Source organism: Mastigoproctus giganteus, chromosome 2, assembly GCF_048544385.1.
Source record: "Mastigoproctus giganteus isolate SK-2022 chromosome 2, ASM4854438v1, whole genome shotgun sequence".
In the NCBI taxonomy this organism is placed as follows: Eukaryota; Metazoa; Arthropoda; class Arachnida; order Uropygi; family Thelyphonidae; genus Mastigoproctus; species Mastigoproctus giganteus.
The window spans coordinates 251929105-251949409 of NC_143576.1; the positions used below are offsets into that span (position 1 = coordinate 251929105).

General features: G+C 37.0%; 1 protein-coding gene across 1 annotated transcript in view; it reads right to left on the bottom strand.

The window, feature by feature from the left end:
* Positions 1-20305, bottom strand: part of LOC150090379 (A disintegrin and metalloproteinase with thrombospondin motifs 9-like) — a 514590-nt gene that overhangs the window by 413327 nt on the left and 80958 nt on the right. The window contains exon 3 of the mRNA XM_090369090.1: positions 16901-17087. Within this exon, the coding sequence (XP_090225216.1) occupies positions 16901-17087 (187 nt within the window). The remainder of the gene's footprint in view (positions 1-16900; positions 17088-20305) is intronic.

Below are 20305 nucleotides of genomic sequence, written 5' to 3' on the forward strand. Positions count from 1 at the left end.
TCTAGTTACAGTATCAGGTGTACAGATTTAGAAAAAGCGCAAGAAAATCGGCTAGAAAACAGTGGTAATATGTGTAACTGGTTGTCTTTTTCTTTCGTTCTTTTCAGACCAAAAAACCAGCTAAGGTGATTTGCTACTACTGGCAATAAGTTTTGTTTTCATGTATTATTATTATTTTTTTTTTTTTTTGTAATCAGACCATTTTCATTTCTGTTTTTAAGAAAGTTAATTCAAGTTGGCATTTCTTAGTGAAAGAAGTCACCGACAGTCTGTTTGGCGGTCATACACCTAACTTGGCAATGTCACCTTCAAGCATCTCTTCTTCAAGAGTGTAATCGACTTGGCAACCAGTATGTTGATAATGAAAGGCGTCTTAGTTGTCTTTGTGTCTTCTTACGTAAGTTAAGAAGTACTGTCAGCTAATACTGAAGTTCTTCGCCCTCTTTTTCTCACGCTTGTGCTATCTGTCTACTTTATTTCTGGTAACTTTTAAAGAACGATTTTTTTTTCTTTTTTTTTTCAAATTACATGACTACAAATCGAAAAAATAAATCAAACTTAAAAGAAAGGAGCATAATTTTCTTATCTTAAAATTTCAACGATCAGTACTTTAACTGTTCTATCTAGAATAAACTACACTCCCATCCTCCCTTCCTGGATGATACGAATGGATTATATTGCAAGGGCCAGAAAGCGTTCTCAATTTCTTTTTGCATGACTTGATGCACCGCAATTTCAAATTAAATTTTCAATTAAAAATTCTCGAGAACCGATAAAAGTTAATAGTTTTAATAAAATATATGTCTGCGTACGCACGCGCATTACATCGAGTACAGTAACTGCTAAAGCCATGAAAACTCTGCTTTGCTCCCAAGTCATCTTTCTGGGACTGTTTCATTCAAAATTCAACGTTCCACGTGGTTGATTAGAAGAATGTGTGTCACAAGATCCAGTTCTACCGGCTGAAAGAAATGTTTTCAAACCATGAGAGATAAAACTTTCCACTGATGGTTTTCTTCCTAAAAGACAGTGACTTAGAATTTTCTTAGAGTAACGTACTTTGACTATTAGAGACTCCTTGTGAGGAACCAAAATTGAAAGACTATTCCGCAAAGAATTTTCTCACACCGGAATTGCTGCTTAAAAAAAAATCCTGGATTTTCGCCTTTTAAGATATTTCGTCAAGTTTAAACAGTCTTATTTGTCAATACAAAAGGACAAGCAATGAATTTAAGAGTTCTTCGTTTGCACAAACTGAATTTTCTGGGTCAGAAAATTCAGGGTCATGGGAGCTCTACCTATCAGCTGCTAGTTAACCTTTAAACCGATAACATTTTTATCTGACCAGTTAGTCCTTACTTCGTTTATGGTGTGGGCCAGTTTTAAGGGTGGAAGAACCGAGCGATTGCCTGGCTCTGACTTTTTAGATGCCATTTAGAGACGCCAATTTTTAGTGATCTGGCTTGAACCATAATAATAATATTATGGATCAATCTTGCACACAGCACGGATAAGAAGGGCTGTCTCCCTCTCGAAAATTATTTAATCAAGATCGAACCAAAGGTGGTTCTATTCTCAACGAAGGTGTCTACTGTGTTCTAATAAAATATGTTTCACATATATCTCCCAAGCCTAAATAATTCTTGTCACAAAATTTAACTAAAACTGGGGTTTGTCGGACTGGAGGATCCTTTTCGCTATTCAAATATTCTAGTGACCCTTCATCCACTGTAGGTTTGTTTCTATCTCATGAATCAGTAGTGATGTACGCCAGAGTCTTCTGGTGTGGGTTGAGTTATTGGATAAGCCAAGGAAACTGAGGCCATGAAGCATCAATACATGTATATTGTCATTTTTCTGAGAATCCTTTACAACTATCAATCCGTTTGCGTAAATTTAGAGACTGGACTTTGAAATAAAAAGTGGTGACAAAATAGGAGAGAGATTTCACTTCATTCTTGGTGAAACGTATAAAAGATATCAATATTCTTAATATTTACAACCAGCAAAATACTCGTGGGGATCGGTTCGTTTAACGTTGTAATGAGAATGTCGAAGCAATCTCTTTTAGGGATCAGGTGACGTTAATTAACTCTTAAAGGGTTAAATGTAGAATTTATTATCATCATTTACCGTCGTGTACGATTCCTTTTCAAATTACCCCTTCCGTCGCCTTAAGGGGAGCAGCGTGTCATAACCCACGTATTAAGCGAAGACAAGAAAAGGTACTCGAGACAGACTATGTCGCTTTTCATCAGCACGACTAAACGTGCTAGGTCATGGAGTACGAAACGCGTGCAATAGTTCGTGCTCTCTATCTGGCCACGCGGGAGAAGAGGCCATCAGAAAGAAGCTCGGAAAAGGATGTGCACGCCACTTAAAGCCGGTGCGAGGTTGTCGACCTCAAGGGATACACATTCAAGGGCAAGTACAGCTGCCCTGTTTATAGTAGCGGCGGAAACGACCGCCACACTCAACATCTCTGGTTGTGTTACAGCCTCAGTGTTTTCTCGGAGGAAATGTGAGGTCTTGCTTCTTTGTGTTCGCTCACAACAAACAGCGCACTCCCGCCCTACTGCTCCTCTATCGATGTTAGGTTTTGTTATCCTCTTTGCTTCCTGTCGTGCCTTTACTTTGTCAATGAACAGCGTGTTTATACAGGGAGTATCGAAACCGAACTTGCCAATCCACTACCTCCTAGTAGTGGATTGGCAATGCGGTTTTTTCTATTAAGTATTTGAAGTTGTATTCATTCAGTTTCAGTTATTTCAAGAATTCGGTCAGCTGATATGATTTTTGGTTGCAAAAGTTCGATTGGATTCATCGCATTCCTCCCCAAATGACTTGAGTCATCTGTTGTGTGAAGATTTCACACAACAGATGACTCAAATTTATCTTTTTATCGAGATTTATAGATTAATTCTTAGGGGGTCACAATTCGGTGTACGTGTGAGACAATTTGGAGAATGATATTTCGCTGTATGTGACAACTTGGTGAGAATTGGTGGCTAAGACAATTCGACGAATTCTTTGCGAAAATTCGGTGTATGGCAAAGCAAGACAAGTAAATGCAAACGCAAACTTTTAACATGCTGTGCTGTAAATGGTGAATTTAATTGATCAGTACAGTTCTTGACATTTTATATTTTTGATGGAACGTATTATCACCCTTCGTTTTTTAATGCGCATTCTATTTTTTCTAGGAGATCCTATTAAAAAAGTGTCAAGGACAAGTTAAAGTTTGGGACACAAGAGAATTGTTTACTTTCACTTCTGTAAGTTGCATTTTTTAGGAAATACATTTTTTTTAATACACAAAGGATTTTTGTGTCAGTCAGTAAATTTCTTGCAACTTCCCAACCCTCACAAATCCATGTTTCTTGAAGAGACTTCGGAATTCTTGGTAAAAGAAAAAGGAACCTACCTTCAACAACTTTCCATTTCTCAATCCTTAACTAGTCCATGTTACTAAAACAGTATGGCTTTAACAACTTTCACAGCGATAATCTTCATTTATGTTCCTCTAATATTGGCTTCTGCTCCTAATTTTCTTCGAGCTTCAACCCTCAACCAATTTATGCTCGTGGAAGAACTTAAGATTCAACTGAGTTGGATCTATGGTTAAAAAAAAATTATTAACCAATCTTGCCCGGATTAAAAGTGTTACAGTGTGGACGGAGTCATGCTGAAATAGGAATGTACTCACTTTCCAACCTGCCTATGAGAAGGATCGGCGTGAATCCTTTAATTCAAAATAAATGGATAAAATTGAAAGTGAAAATTTTTGAATTGATTGATACTATGAATAATGGATGTTTTAATTGGTCACTGTCACTTCGGATTAATTTCAACAACCACTTTCGGTTGAAACAATTTACATTAAATTTGATATTTCCCTGAATATAATCCTAACAAACATTTGTCTGACGGGATTACTTCCAGACATATTCCAGTCGAGGTGACGTTTATTTCTTTACCAGCAGCATCAACTAAACAGGAAGTGGAAGCTGACATATTGGGGCCTCTTCTGATGATGACAAGATAATTTATTGCGTCATTTGCTGCGAGGGGGAAATTAGGCCAAAAACTGTTGGGCAAAAACAGGAAAACGATCTCAATCGGCTACTTCTTGAAAAAATAAAAAGGTCTAAAGGGATTGCCGAACTTACACAGAAGTGATGTTATTGATGAGCGTAGAAGTAAATCTATGGAACTTGGGATATAATCAAGATTTTGGCTAGTTATTATATACATTTAATTAAATATATATAAAAAAATTCTGTTAATGTTTTTCCAATGACTGCTTTATTTATTAGCATATATAGATCACGTGTGTCTGTTTTTACAGCAATTTCTAACCTACTTTTCAAAATTGAAAGCAGGCTTATGAGTTCACAAGGTCTGTATGTCTTCTAATAACTTACGTAAGTTTATAGTCTGATCCAAACAAAAATTACAGTACATATTAGTGGGAGCGAGAGGGGCCCCTAGTGTATTCTGCTGGGAATATTTTTTATTTCAATCCCTCATTCTGAAAAGAATGAATTCTTTGGTGTTGCATTCCTGTCCCATAAGTTATTTCGATGCATAAACAACAGCTAATCAGATGTTAATATCTTCTTATCCGAGAAAATTACCGCGGAAGGATCCAAAAATGAGCTGAAAGCATTACGTGGATATATGTAATTAGCACGTCGCCAGCCTCTCCCCCCCCCCAACTCGTCACAGCTATAATTAACACTGGGGGTATTGTGGCAATGTGCTTCCGTAATGAGTGTCACTTTTCACAGTCCTAGTGAAAACCAAACTTCTTTTTCAATGTTTTTCTAAGCGCGTATAATTTAGTATGGCAATTATCGTGTCCTCAGTAAAGACATTCATTTCACTTGTGGGAACACACGCTGTGTATAGATGGAAGTCAGATAACTGTTGCGCAGTAATTAAATAAGTGGCGAATCTGTTAATTAATTAACTATAAAAAAAAGCTGTTGAATTTAAATTGAATCTGTAAGATGAAAATGTGAGATTCGTTCGTCTTAACTTTCGAAATCCTTTGCTAAGGGAATTAGTAACAGGAATTAGGGGTTGATTTGCACTTTCTTTCCATCATGAACACGGCCGTTTTTAGTAAACAAAAACGTATCAGTATGCCACCCCTCAGATGTAGAGTTTTTTTTTTTTTTTTACATAAATTTTAAAATCCTAATTACGTCTTGCCTTTAAAGTTAAAAATGGGAGAACGATGCAAGGAAGTAAAGCGTAGGTAGCATCTTGTAAGGAATGAGATAGATATATCTAACTTAGGATGCGATTTTATTTTATCTACTACTTCCAGATATTCATCAAAACTCAATATAAGCTCCCTAACTCCACAAGGCTGGGTGGTAACTTGTTCCAATAGTTGATTACTCTTTAACAAAATGCAAATTAAGCCTATAATTATCATTCCTTAATTTGAGTATGTTTCCTCGTTTGCGTCATCTCAAAAAGAAGGTATACCTCAACCAATTTTCTCAATTATTATAAGACCTTAAACACTTCAATCAACTCAAGGTTACAATGGATTTGTCCGAGACAGCTTTTCGTACAGTTATGAAAACACAAACTGGCAGCGTTTTGTTATCCTTTACGTTTCAGGAAGTACATAAAATAAATGTAAATTTTGACACGAAACTGAAATTTATGAAAGGAAATTGTTGTAACTTGTTCTCTTTAAAGGTGATACATCTTTTGTTACTCGCGATATAACAACTACATTATTCCAAGAGTGAACTAGATAAAATGCACTGGTGTGCAAAACTTAAGGACCAACGAAATGGCTAGTAGACAACAACGTCTGGATGACTTTACCAGGGGTCGAATAATTGGGAAGCTCGAAGTGCGAAGAGCTACAGAGTTCGGTATCGCCCATAGCATCGTCTCACGTGCGTAGTCGGCTTTCAGAACGACAGGTATAGCTGTTCGAAGGACCAGTGGTGGTCGTCCACGAAAAACAACACCCAATGATGACCGCTATATATTCCTACAGGCCAAGAGGGACTGACACCAGACAGCGGGATCCATTACAAGCCAGCTGCACAGGAAGCAGGATATCGCGGTTTACTGTGCCCAGGCGACTACACAAAGGTGGGCTGTTTGCCCGACGGCCAGTAAGCTGTGTCCCTTTAACACCTGCCCATCGAACACAAGGACTGGACAGCAGCGCAATGGGGTAAGGTACTCTTTACTGATGAGAGTAGATTCAGTCTCAGCAGCGATTCTGGACGTCAGCTAATCTGGCGAGAGGTTGGCACACGGTATCACCCCGCAAACATCACTGAAAGGGATCGATATGGCGGTCGAGGCGTTCTCGTCAAGGGAGGCGTTATCTTGGATGGACGTACGCAACTCAAGATACTGGAAGTCTGTACTGTAACCGTTGCACGCTACTGTACTGAGGTAATCCTTCCCCACGTGCGTCCGTTACGAGGTGTCGATCTAAATCCTATCGAACACATATGGGACGTTCTGGGGAGACGCCTAGCAGCACGTCCACACCCACCAGAAAATGCTCACCAGCTGACAGAGGAATGGACGATGTTATCGCAAGAACTTATCAACAACATTGTTCTAAGTATGCACAGGCGGTGCAAAGCCTGCATCGACATTAGGGGTGACCATATCTCCCACTCAGGACCACCTCTTCCCTTTGTTCCATCTTTGGCAGTGATGCAGCTGTATCATGGCAGCCAGTGCTATGTTGCCATTTATGAATAAAGTCCCTCTGTACCGTTTTGTTTCCGTTGTTGTGTCGGTGTTGTTTCCTTCATCATTTATGTACCTCATGAGGTTCCTTTGGTATGCTTTTCCCAGGCCACTCCTATGAGAAGCTACAGGTGAAAACCTGACTGGTCCTTAAGTTTTGCACACCAGTGTAGTTCAATTTATAATATTGCATAAGCAATGCTCATAATAAATCTCAGGCAGACAGAGTAGGGCCCTCTTCAGTTAATCTAGATTTTATAGTCCTCACAACGTGCAAATAGGCCTATAAACACATCATAAACCATGCGCACAAGTACCATAACATAGGTGCGAAAAATCACCAAATAAAAACTGTGATAAATTATAAATTTCCCCTAATATTTGGTCAAATTTTAAAATAAAAAATAGATATATAATTTAAAATTTGTGCGACTATATAGGGTTTTTCATTAAACGCAAATTTTAATAATCCAATTAACTTTTTAAACATTCATTTAAACAGTGGAGGTGCAAAGGTTTTTGCTAATACCATTGAGGAGACATTAAGGGTTCAGGGAAATTTAGTTCGGGGGATAAATTAAGGAATTAATTTTATTTCCTTTATTAACTTTGCTAATAGAAGTAAAATCTGGCAAAATACTTTTAAGTAAATACAAGAAGTCCATCAGGGTTCTCAAAACAGTAAAGTACAAAATCTAATTTGTCACTACAGTAATGCCAGAAGTGTTGTAAACAAATTAAATTAATTTGAACTTTTGATCAAGTCAACTAATGCTGATATGCTTACTGAACGTGATGCAACTCAGATTCGAGATGAATTTCATTTCGGTGAATATTGTGTTTTAGAGAGAGAGAGAGAGAGAGAGAGAGAGAGAGAGAGAGAGAGATTTCTCATTAACCTGAAGGTGGCAAGAACATTTCCTGAGTCAGATCAAAGTATGGTGAAGTAGAGTCCGCTTCAACCTACCTCTTATAGACTGGAATACGTGAATGGCAACAAATATTTTGAAACATTTCTTGTTATTCATCTATTCCAAACAAACAAAGGACCCTAACGATATCAAAAATTTGACAGTTGTGAAGGAGGGTGGGATGGCCATAATATCATCAAATGGATTGTATTTAAAGAAACTTATGTAGTCAAAGGTAAAGGCGAGAGCTTTAATTTCAAGAGACGGGACTATAATGGAACAAGATAGTTCTTGGGCTCTATTAAGTGGAGTGGCTGTATGGTGTTGAATAAAACTACGCTATGGAAAATATTCAAGGGATTTTCCTTCGAAGCAGAAACGTATTCGTAACAGTGGTCAAATTCCCTGAATATAAGATGCCAAAGCTGGCCAAGTGAGGTTATAGGTTTAATCATCAAGTTCACCTCTGGCCAGTGGTTTGTAGAACAGTTCAATAAGTTACCTTCTAATTTGGCAGAGGCAGCGAGTGTGATTAAGTTTGAAAGAGGAATTGGATGGTTATCACGTCGGATTAGGAACAAAATAAAACAAAACAATATTCATAAATTTTTCTTTTTGACTAATACAGAAATAGTCCACTTCCTTACCTTCATTTACTCTTACTGATATATAAAAAAATGATTTAATACTTTGTTTATTCTGTTAATAACAAACAGATCAGAGGAATAATTATTGCATTTTAATTTTTATTAAAATCGAAGATGAAAAGAAAAATAGAATATTACGTTGAGCAGTGTAGTGAAAACAATTACTCTTTGTATATTATGAACTAATTAGCAGTTAATGGCGAAACGTTAATTATTTAATTTCACTTCTACTAAACATCGAAAATAGGAAAATTAATTAAAGGGAAAAACGGATCTAATCATTAACAGATTCTTTTTTTTTAACAGTCTTCTACAGTGTTCATTACGTTGAGAAATATCATTTTAATTTCAATGATATTTGAAATTCCATTATTTTGGACGCTCCGCCTATTTGAAATACAGAATATTTACTTATTTATTTATTTAAAAATTGCGCTCATAACAGTAACAAAGAGCAAGTAGACGTGCTGGTTTAAGGGGATGTTTTCCCTTGCTGCACAGGCGGATCTAGGCTGCGTTTTTGTTTTTTTTCCTCTGAGGGATAGCATAAAGAGAAAATTGAGTTTTATATTTAGGGGGTGATGATAGACGGAGTAAGAGCACCGAAAATTTGTTTCTTTACATCTAACAGAAAATCTGAACATGCTTTTGGATAATCTTTGGACGGGTAATTACCCTTATTACTCTGGTGAGAATTACTTTGATAATTACCCTTATTAACCTGACAAGAACCCTTTCTCCCTGACAAGAACCATCACGCATTAGCAAGCCTTGAAGAAAGTGCATTAAGATTCCGGATTTCCCATACATTTTTTGGCCTATTGTTCATCAAATCTTTGGAATATATTTCTCAACTTCATCCAGTTGGTAACAGAACTGACCGTTGAGCAATTTCAGGGTCATCCTCAGTTTTTCATCTTAATTGTTTGAATACACCCTCCCGTTATCAGCCCAACTCGGTAGCTTCTGAATTCTCCCTCCCTTTAATCCATTACCCTCTGACCTAGTAAAACAATGTAATTAACCCACTGATATAAAGCGGCATTTTTACCTTCCTAGGACGTTAATGTCCTATAATCTTCACGTGGCTATCGCAACCACCTTGACCTCTCTTCGTTACTACGATGCCCAAAAGGCATGCTTGTGTTTAAATCGCCTTGCGGTATGGGTAGTCTGTTATTAAGTTGCTGACATTAGCCATAACTGTGTGTAACCTTACTTGTTCTTTCGAGCACGACTGTCCATTTTGGCACCGAAGTTCCCGGATGTATGGAAGGACGCTGAAAGTGAAGGGAACACAAACCAGTAGCCAACAAGCGAGGACGCGTTCTGTGTAAATTACTTACCTAATAAAAATATATATTTATAGCCACACCCTCAAGTCAGGGATGTTTCATTTTACTCGTACCAGAAACTTCAGTACCTCAAAAATTAAAATAATTAAAACCCTCATTATTGATGATTTATGAGTACAGCACGCAATGCTTCAAGGTGAGAGGCTATTTGTACAAAGCTGGGTGGGCACTTGACCCTTTAATGGCAATCTAATTATAATGGCCAATACAAACAAACACTCAGATGAGATCTTTTTAATGCAGCAGGCAGTACCAGAAGTCTTGTAGGACCTTAACTGTAACATTTCAATCATCGAGTTGACAATTCCGCCTTATTTTGATTGGATATTCTGTCTTCTTCCTGCATAAACATGATACTCGGCGATTTCTTTCAGTTCATGACGTCATCTCTCTCTTGAAAGGCACGCATTTTGATATTGGAAAACCAGTTGTTTTTCGGATCCAATTTGAGTTCATTTTTAGATATCGACTTGCTTACATATGGTTATTTAAAGAATCTTTTTAGCCTCCTGTTTATAGCTACTGCAATAAATTATCTTAAAATTAACGGTCTTTTATATGTTGATCTTACAAATAAAATTAATAACTGCAGTCATGAAGTTATAAGCCGCTAAGAGTGACTTTTATGAGATCCAAACTGCATTCGACTTTTAAAGTAAGCCCATATGTCATGACTATGTCTCTATTTCATGTATTACAACAATGAGATCATGGCGACCCAAACTAGGGTTGCCATGATCTATTCTTCTTAATACAGAGTTCATAGGGAACATGAATCCTGATGATCAAAACTTTCGCACGAACATTTGTTCTGTTATAAAAGGCTGACAATAATGCCTTGTGCCATGCGATCCTTTAAAATCTCCCCACCTCTAAGGGAGAAAATTTCACCACATGAAGAATTCTAAGTGGTCACTGTCACGATTATTGGTCCCATTTCCTGATGTTAGGGATGACAGCTTGTCCAGATGAGAATATTTCGAAAATCAACTTTGAGAATAAAGAGAACGCTGGTCTACTAATTTGGCTACAAAGGCGGTGTTATCTGCACCAATTCCGATAAGTTCCACCCTGTTAGAGGAAAGAATAACAAACAATTGAACTTTTCACGGAGCCTTTTACCTTGAATATGTCATTCTTACCGCTTGAGAGAGGCTCTGGCCATTTCAGCTGGAAACTATCTTGCCCACATCCATTATCCTTCGGAAACGATGCAAAAATTAATGTATTTCAACTGTATGTCAGTCAGACTCTTGCAGCAAGCACACTTCATGAAAAAGTTTAATATTGAATTTCTCCTGTCTATTTGTAACACTCAATGATATTTAACTAAATATCAATTAACTGCTATGTAGTGGCGTAACTAGGTGAGGAAGGTAGGGCACGTGTCCTGGGCGCCAAATTTGGAGGGCGCCATTTTTATGGTTAAAAAAAATGCATTTTCAAAGGGACGCCATCTTTTATTTGCCTTGGGCGCCATCAACCCTAGTTACGCCACCACTGCTATGCTTTTATAAGAAATGCTAGTTGCAGATAGCACCAAGAATATTTACTTCCAAAAAAACGCGACTCTTTATAAGATATTTTCCTCTAGAAGTATTGTAATAAGAACTATCTTTTAAGACTGCACACCCTAGGATTGGTACGAATAACACTAAATTAGTTCTCAGATGTAATATAAGTTAATTATTTGCGAAGGATGTTTGCAGATTATCCAGTTGACATTAGGTTTTGAAAAGGATTGTTCCAAAGCTTTTAAGTTCAAAGCAAACTAGTTTATTACGTTAGGCCATATTTAAAAAAAAATATTGACAGTATTTGGATTTCTTCATTTTGATAATCATTTATCAAAATGGAGAACTATAAGCGATAGAATAATTCAAATGGAATTAAGAAATATAGCCATATGACTAACTGGAAGAATTTGATTATCTCAACTATGAGCAATAATAAGTATACCCTTTAAAGTTGTTAAATATACTCGATAACTATAATCCTGAGATAAATCTATATTATTTATGTCAGGATAATCTGTAATTTGTTTACGCCAAGAATGAACTGAGTTAGAAGCGACAACAGTAATTTTGTTAATTAAAAAGTGCATTTACGTAAGTACTTCTATTTTTTCCTTTTTTGTTCAATGTATTTCATTAACTTTTTTCCCCTTCCCACTCGATGCTAGTTTGTCCCTCTGGGGTGGGGAGAAGGTGTCTACCCCACGTCTAACGATTTAGAAAGTGGGCCAATGACCCCTCCCGATTTACGCTTCCGCATTGCCAACTGTACGTCTCTAAGCCACATGACAGATGGATAAATGCCACCCCCTTTTACCGGTAGTACGGTATAGTTGATTTTTTCCCCCCTTCCGACTATCCCTAGTTCTAATGGTTCTTATGTCGTCTTACGCAGACTGGGCCTCCGACTAATTACCCGCTAATTACAAACACATTCACTTTTGTCTCCACTAACCCCACTTATTCCCCTAAATAGGGACATAAGTTAAGGGAGTGTCGTAGTTCTAAGAAGTGCATAAAATGGAACAGTGTTTTTTTTTTTCTTTCTTTTTTTTATTACCCAAAATCCTAATGGTGTCAGTAGATGAAGGGAGGGCTTAAAAACAAAGGTTGTTACTTATCTGTACTTCAGGGCAGACAGCGCCACAGAGTCCCTTGTATTCAGTGAAAAATACTAATTTTAGGAGTAATACGTTTCTTGTATTCAAACCTCTGGCTTACTGACAACAATCTTTTTTATTCTGGTTGTATTTAAATGTTCAAGAACACTGTTCAAAGCATATTTCCACATGCAGTGCATTCACATTTATCCAGCCGACACTTCCTGGAAATCCCCTTACCTTATTTTAAGCAACAGCTCGAGAGGAAGACTGTTATAGCCACTTCTACTCTAAAACTAAACTTAATAAATTCCATATGTTGTTTGAATGCTTGTGCCGAGTCTGAGACTTATTTTTAGAAGAATTACTTATTTCAGATTTAAATGTGGCTGATTACATCAAGTATGAATCATCAAAGCTTGAATATATCGAATTGTGTAATAAATACGAGCTGAAACTGATTTATTTTTAAACTTAAATGAAAGCAGTCCACCATCTTTCATTTTCCAATCCTTCACTGCTGACAACTATAAAAGCCACTTTTTTTCTTGCCTTTACTTCCGCGAGCATCTGTTTCCTAACTTCAATTAACGACACAGACATGCAAAACGGGATCGTTCGCTTTTCCATCCATCAGGTGCAAGAAACGATCCGCAGAAAATAGCAGTGTGACGTGTGGTGAATAACTAAACACTTGCATGAACCTCACCCAACACCCAATACAGCCTTTGGTGAGCGTATAGCTGCAGGTAGGGGGAAAAATAAGTTCGGAATGGGCTTTATTTGATAAGTGGGGAAGAGAAAGTCAGATAAATATTTATGGTGTGCTAAAACTCCGTACCCTAGAGTAGCAGTAGGACCAAAAGGGGAACGACTCTGTTGGCACCATTTTTTGTTTTGTGCGAAAGGGCCTAGCCTAAAGAAAATACACTTTGGAGTGCAACCATCTGATAAATACTGAAAATTATCTTCCATACTGAGGAGCTTTGATCCTTACGCAAATTGATATGCGTTCGATTTGATTTTTAATTGATATTTTTAAAGACATTTACTTTTGCTTTTAATACCGGCTGTTTCGATTTACGTAGGTTCGATATAACGTTGTTTATTTACTTTGAGTTTTCTTTTTTAATTTTAAAAACTTTCTTCTCGCTCCTCGTCAAGAAGAATTGTAAGTTACAAACCTGAAGAGGGCCTGACCATCCTGTTAATAATATTTACAACTTTGATGACCACATAAAAGTCGTTTCCATGTCAAAAACTACGACCCCTTTTGCAACAGATAGACCAAGGGACACTTGACCATAGATACAGACGGCAACGATCAGCCATCATTTCGGGAGTTGTGGATGGGATAAAATATCAAGTCTACAGGATTTATTTCTATTTTACTGGCGCAAAAGCGGCCCGAGTGCACCACGCCATAAAAAGTACAAAAGCGTAAAAGAAGAAAGGTTTTTCGTAACCTTTCAGCAAGGTTACCACGTCAAAAAGTATATACAAATATAAAATAGTAAAAAGCAGTATAACAGAGAATAAAAATAATCAATATTATATATATTTATAAAAATTAATAACTTGTAATAATTTTAAAATATCTGACATGTGGTCATTGTCTGATGAAATCTGACAGAGAATATATAAGGCCCAGTCAGATGGGTTAAAGCGGGGGAAAACATGTTTCCAGCAAGGGTCAAATTAGCACAGTCAATTAAAACATGTCTTATAGCAAAAATAGTATCACAAGACTCGCACATATGAGGGTCATCAGCCCTCAGCAGAAAGTGTACAAGATGACGGTATCCAATGCGGAGCAGGGGAAGAACAACTTCATCGCTACGATTCCTGCGCAGACTAGACTCCCATAGTTCAATTACAGGCTTTATCTGATGTAATTTATTTGTTATCTGTCTATTCCATGAATCCTGTTTTTGGGAATATATCGGGTGCATTATTTGCCTGCAGTCTGTTTGGGGATTGAGGAAACGATTATTAGTGGGACTTGCTGAGTTGGCTGCTGGATCAGCCAAATCACTTCCCCTAATCCCAATGTGGCTAGGAATCCAGCAGAAGCGATCATATTCACGTTCATACAGTAAGTGAATCTTCTGCTGAACTCGAAACAGGACTTCATGAGAGTTAACAAGTTTATATCAGTCTGGTACACATTCATTAGTTGATTTTTTTTTTTTTTTTTAAATAATGAAATAAATTTCAAAATCAACTATATTTTATTATTTTGAAGATCATATATTCAAAATTCATCAAACAAAAGTGTTGCCGATGGTTTTCTAGAAAGAGTGGGCCCACAACGCTGATACATTCTTTATATATTTCATACCTTACTATTGCATTGTCATAAGAAATATTTTTGAGGTATTAAAGGTTGACATTACTGTTTTCACTCACCAAAACACACACGTGTAAAGAAGAGATGCTCTAAATGCAGTCAGGAGATAGTGGCGACACCTATCTTGCAGACTGGTGGCAAAGGACTGCCATTGACATATAATACCCTCGACAATTTTTGATCGCGCGCGTCAATATTTTAGACAAGGGCAGCCATAAATTCGTAAATTACGTTACCTGTTTGAAACAAAAAACGTGTCTGCAATACGGAACTAAATAAAGATCAGATGTAAGTCGATTTTCTACTTTCGCTCTGAGACAACAAAATTCTGAATGCTTTCTTCGTTTTTGGCGGTGCCAACCAAGTAAGCCTTAATGAGAGCTGACACACCGACTATACGAGGAACTGTTTACTGTTCCAACCGTAAGGCATGCAAGGATCGGTTACTGCAACGTCAGCCGAATGACTGAGACCTTTGGAGTGTTGGAACAGCACGTACAATGTACTTCCACACTTACAGTTACCGATTTCCATCCGTTGAACGAACTACTGAGTTGCTACTGACACTCAGGTGTTCAGACGGATTAAGGAGGTTATGGCAAGGAAAGAGAAAGTCACATCAAGAATAAACTTTGTTTGGGTGAGAATAGTAAATAAATAGTAACTGCATTCCAATTCGATTATTTTATTTTTATTCCTCTCTGGTTTAGTAGAAAATAAATAAAAATGAATAAAATATAAAAGGAATGAGGAGTAAAAGTTTTGAATGAGGCAATGTTTTGAATTATTAAATTTTGATGCCCTCCTTCCGTAGGTACAGATCTAGAGACCTGGATTGAATGCAACTCTTCCAATTATTAAAAAAAATGATTAAAGGAAATATCTTTTAATCCAGTCTATAACTCAACCGCTGTAGCTTTCGTCTGAAGATGATTGGGGGAATTTCTAGTCTTCTTCAATGGAGGCGGTAGTTAGTCCTTCTTAGGGTGCAAATTAAGGTTTTGTTTCATGCCATGTAGCATTCAACCGAGTTATTAAGCTCAGTAGTCCACCTACGTGAAGTCTCTCCTATTTGGGCAGATCTCATAAAGCGCTAGTCTTCGGCCCTTTTTAAGAAGTTCCATGTGTCCACACAGATACAGTTTTTCAAGTGCACATTAAGAACTTATTAACACATTCTTGGTATCATTTTTCCTACATTCCCACTGTACGACACGTGGAACTTCTTAAAAAGGTCTGAAGACAATCGTTTAGTAGAAAAGAAATAAAAATGAATAAAATATAAAAAGAACGAGGAATAAAAGTTCTGAATTATTAAATTTTAATTCCCTCCTTCCGTACGTACAGATCTAGCGACCTGGGTTGAAGGCAACTTCTTCCAATTATTAAAAAACCACTGAATAAAGGAAAATGTTCTAAAATCCAGTCTAACTTAGCCACTGCAGTTTTCGTCTGAAGAGGTTCGAGTCTCGAAGATGATTGGAGAAATTTCTAGTCTTCTTCAGTGAAGGCTATTGGGATTTTTCAGGCTATGTAACATCCAACTGAGTTATTAAGCCCAGTAAGCCGCATATGCGAAATCTCTCCTCATATGGGCAGATCTCATCAAGCGCCAGTCTTCAGACCTTTCTAAGAAGTTCCATGCGTCCATACATGGATACAGTATTTAAAGTGCACATAAAGAAGTATTAACACATTCTTAATGTCATTTCTCCTACTGAACGATGGCAGTGATTAGTTACAATATAACAAAGTTTCTTCAACTGAGTTCGCATGGGTGTTCTGATTACATAAACTTTTTGTGCCATGTGTAAACATGGAGGAAAAGAAGCATGTTCGAAACACACAGCGCAGAAAAAGTCTTTTATAGGTTAGTAGCTACTGTTGTTATGTAAGCTCCATTACGAAACTTTCGTCCTGGCCTCTTCATCAATAAAGGGGCCTACATTTTTATAAAATAGTGAGATTGCGCAGTACTTGACCTCGTTTCATCTTCCACGGCTGCTGTGACGATGAACCTCGCTACAGATGTTCCAGATCACATTTCGTTTGGCATCTTCTTCTTTGAATGACAGAATTTAAACGCCCTAGAACTTGTATGCCTTACTTTCCATGTACTCATTACATACTCAAAGTTATACATTATTTAATACGCTACTGCGGTTAAGGTTTCTTTATAAGTGGGAGAAGTAAAATTGAAATCAAAGCAAAAATTTTATCAGACAATAGACTCAACCCTTACATTATACATTAAAAAAAACAAAAAAGGACACGCTTACCTCTTAATTCCTGTGAATGTCTACTGGCTGTTGTATTGATGGGGTAATTATTTTTATTTTCTACGCGGAATAATCGATGTGGATGGTAAGAAGTGTTCCTATGATTGACATCATTTTTCGATATCCTATCAATGGATGTGATTGGTTCGATGAGGTAATCGTGTCCGGAAGTATGAATAAGACCAAACTGAAAGAGAAAATAAAAAATAATAGTATTATCCTATTGTTCAGCAAGTTTCTGTTAGTAATTTATACATCAAAACTGATAATTTAACATTAATAATTAATGTTGAAGTCTCAGAATATCTAATAAACGTTCCAGAACATCAATGACCAGCTGGTTAGTACAATTTGGGAGCTTACGAGGATAGTTACAGTACTGTATGTGAATCAGCATTTTGAGAACCAATTTTAGAATCCTCTTTGACAAATACTACTGTACTGTATTTTCCTTACTCTGATTATAGTAGAGGACACAATATTGTCTGAATTGGTTATTCTTATCGCCAAGTGTTATGAGAAAAAGTTGGGAAAATATCTTGGTTCTTCATTAAAACACGATCAGGGAGAGAGAAGGAAGTTAAGGTTCACAAATCTAGGTCAGCCCACTTGAAATAGTCTCGCTGTCGTAAAATTTCCGACCTATGTTGACTGGTCCCGCAAGCTAACCTTTTCAACTGAAGGACTGGGCAGTAAATTTTCGCACAACATTTTATATAAGTACATGAAGTTTTGAAGGGAAGATCGCAATAGAACAACAAGGTTGCTATAATGTTAATTAACCCCATTCTTGGTACAGACAAATGTCAAAGGCTTTTTTGAAATTATTCGATATGACTTTCTTCTGACAGCACAAATAAAAAGATTCTCCAAACTCAGATGGATCTACTCCAAAGTGAACCGTATTAGATTTAAAGGGAGACTGGAAAGCTTGATCCGATGCGATTATTTTCTTTAATGCGAACTTATATGTTGTGGTTGATGTGATTCTTCAGTGACCTAGTTGCCTTAAAGCAGACCCCAGTGTTTTTTAGTGTTAATTATGGTAATGTGGGCGTGATTAAAACTGTGGTTGAAGATTTCTACATTCTGCTTACGTCTATGAACACTGCTGATTGCGTAACATTTGCAATGATTGACAACCATACAAACACCAATTATCATATCCGAGGGGGGATTGTTGACAGTGTCCAGGAGCGCTAAGATATCGGTTAGAGTTTGCCACAATGGTGAATGACTTTCGAGTCAGCAGTAAAGCAGCAACGATTTAGAATTCAATGAGAAAACTGATTTCACAGTCGTTCACAAAATGAAGAGGTCGGTTTATGGAACCAATATTTTTTATTTATTTATTTTTTTTTTTGTTTGTATGGTCTCTTCCAGACTTATATTGCCAACGTACATTTTAATATATTAGTTTGGATTTACTGGAATTACTATGAGGAAACCTAAACCACGAGGTGTTAATATTTCTCTTTTTCCGCAAATTACTCATATTCCAAGATGTACTGATCAATATACATTATCGAGAAACTATGCCCATCCATTTGAGACTGGCTAACTCAATCTCAAATGAAAAGGCGCTCAATAAGTTGAGTGTTTTCCTAGTGTGCAATAACCCACTAGATAAACCCTTTTATCTCTAATTGAGATCGCTTAACTGCAGTCCGATTGAAGGTGCCTTAAATTCCTCCGGTCACTGATGAGCTTTGAACCAAGACCTCTTAAAACAATTGATAACGACACTTTCAAGCATATTTAGTTTAGATCTGTAATGGACGTAAGTTATCTTTCGTGGTGAGAGAATTAGACAAATGATTTGTAGCTTCGAAAACTGAAGGTGGAAATAATTTCTTGTTTGTTTGTCTTACCAGTAGGACGCTATACGGTATTTTTCTTTTTTTTTTTTTTTTTTTTTGAAAATCTAGGGAGCGTGACGAATTTTCGAGGGCATTGTAAGATTGGTAATGCTGCTCAAACAACCGAAGAGTAGAATTATTTCCACTCAGATTGGTTCAACTTCAGTAAAATTAATAAGTTCTCTAGCAGTCCGCAAAGTTCAGAAAAGGTTTCAATTTGCATGGAGAAAGATCTAAGATAAAAAGAGAATTACAGAGGAAAAATTCTTCAATACACGAACAAATAACGTGTATGGCGTAGCTCGAATTTAATTTCTCACGAAATAGGCTCCAGTTGGGCTGCTGCAGCGACTGACTTCATTTCGAGAACATGTTCTGAATTAATTCGTCACACTCCACGATGATGGGCGCTTGATCTCACACAGATCACTGCAGTTTGTGTGACGTACACTTGATAACGCTGTTGTAGCAAGCACCAAAACACTGGTTATTGCTAAGATCGTGTTTCCTGTATACGCCCGTAACCTACACAGAGCTGACAACTGACACTTTCTCATTATGCGCGGAAAGTAAGCAATTATTTAGTCACTTGCAGAGAGGCCCATTTAGAAGAACGATCTAAGACAATAGAATTATGACCTAATAACCCTGCATTTTATTTATTTTCTTCTCACCTCTTGGAAAGTGCATTTATAAGATAAACGCCTTCGTGTATTTGTCAAAACAGAAATTAAATTAAAACGAAGTGTTTTTTTTTTGTTTGTTTTTTTTTAATGTGTGGCGTTTATAATTTACGCCGATGCGATTAAGGCTATGAGGCGTCAGTGTATATTGACATAATATTCGGGGTGAGTAAAAAGTAACTTCAACTTTAAAAGTTTTTAAATGTATTCGCTGTCAAAGTGCTGACAGTGTAGAAAGACAAAGTTGGAGTTTATAATCGTTTGTTATTTATTGCTGAAGTAGTCACCTGTGGCGCTGCTGTAGCGATAAACAGAAACCAAGTCTACGATGCAAGTTATCGAAGTTTACAATAAATGAGTACAATGATACCATCATGAATTACAATAAATCATGAATACAATCATTAATTGTAAATTTAGTAGTCATACAGGCTCGAACCACAGTTTACCCAAAGGGGTGCGCTTCGGCACCTTCGCTCCTGACTGCTCGGCTACGTCAGGCGTATCTCAATTTTGTCCAAGGATCAGCAAAATACAGTAGACATTCAATCTACTATTAGCATAAGACTTTTGTAGCAATCGGTTGTTGTGTACCACAATAAGAAGGCCAGTAGATATACTGTAAGGAAATCGTTGAGGAAGTGAGCAGTTCATAATCGAAACTTAGTGTACTAAGTCTTGCATTATTTACCATAAAACAAATTTTATGGTAAATAATGCAAGATTTAAAATCAGTTGGTTTTTTAGGAGCATCAACAACTTAGACCATATTTGTCCACTTTGTATTACGCACTGTATGTCTGTACAAGTGTGTGCAAGGCCGATTTCCATGTTATGCGGGCTGAAAAACCTGTAAAAATACT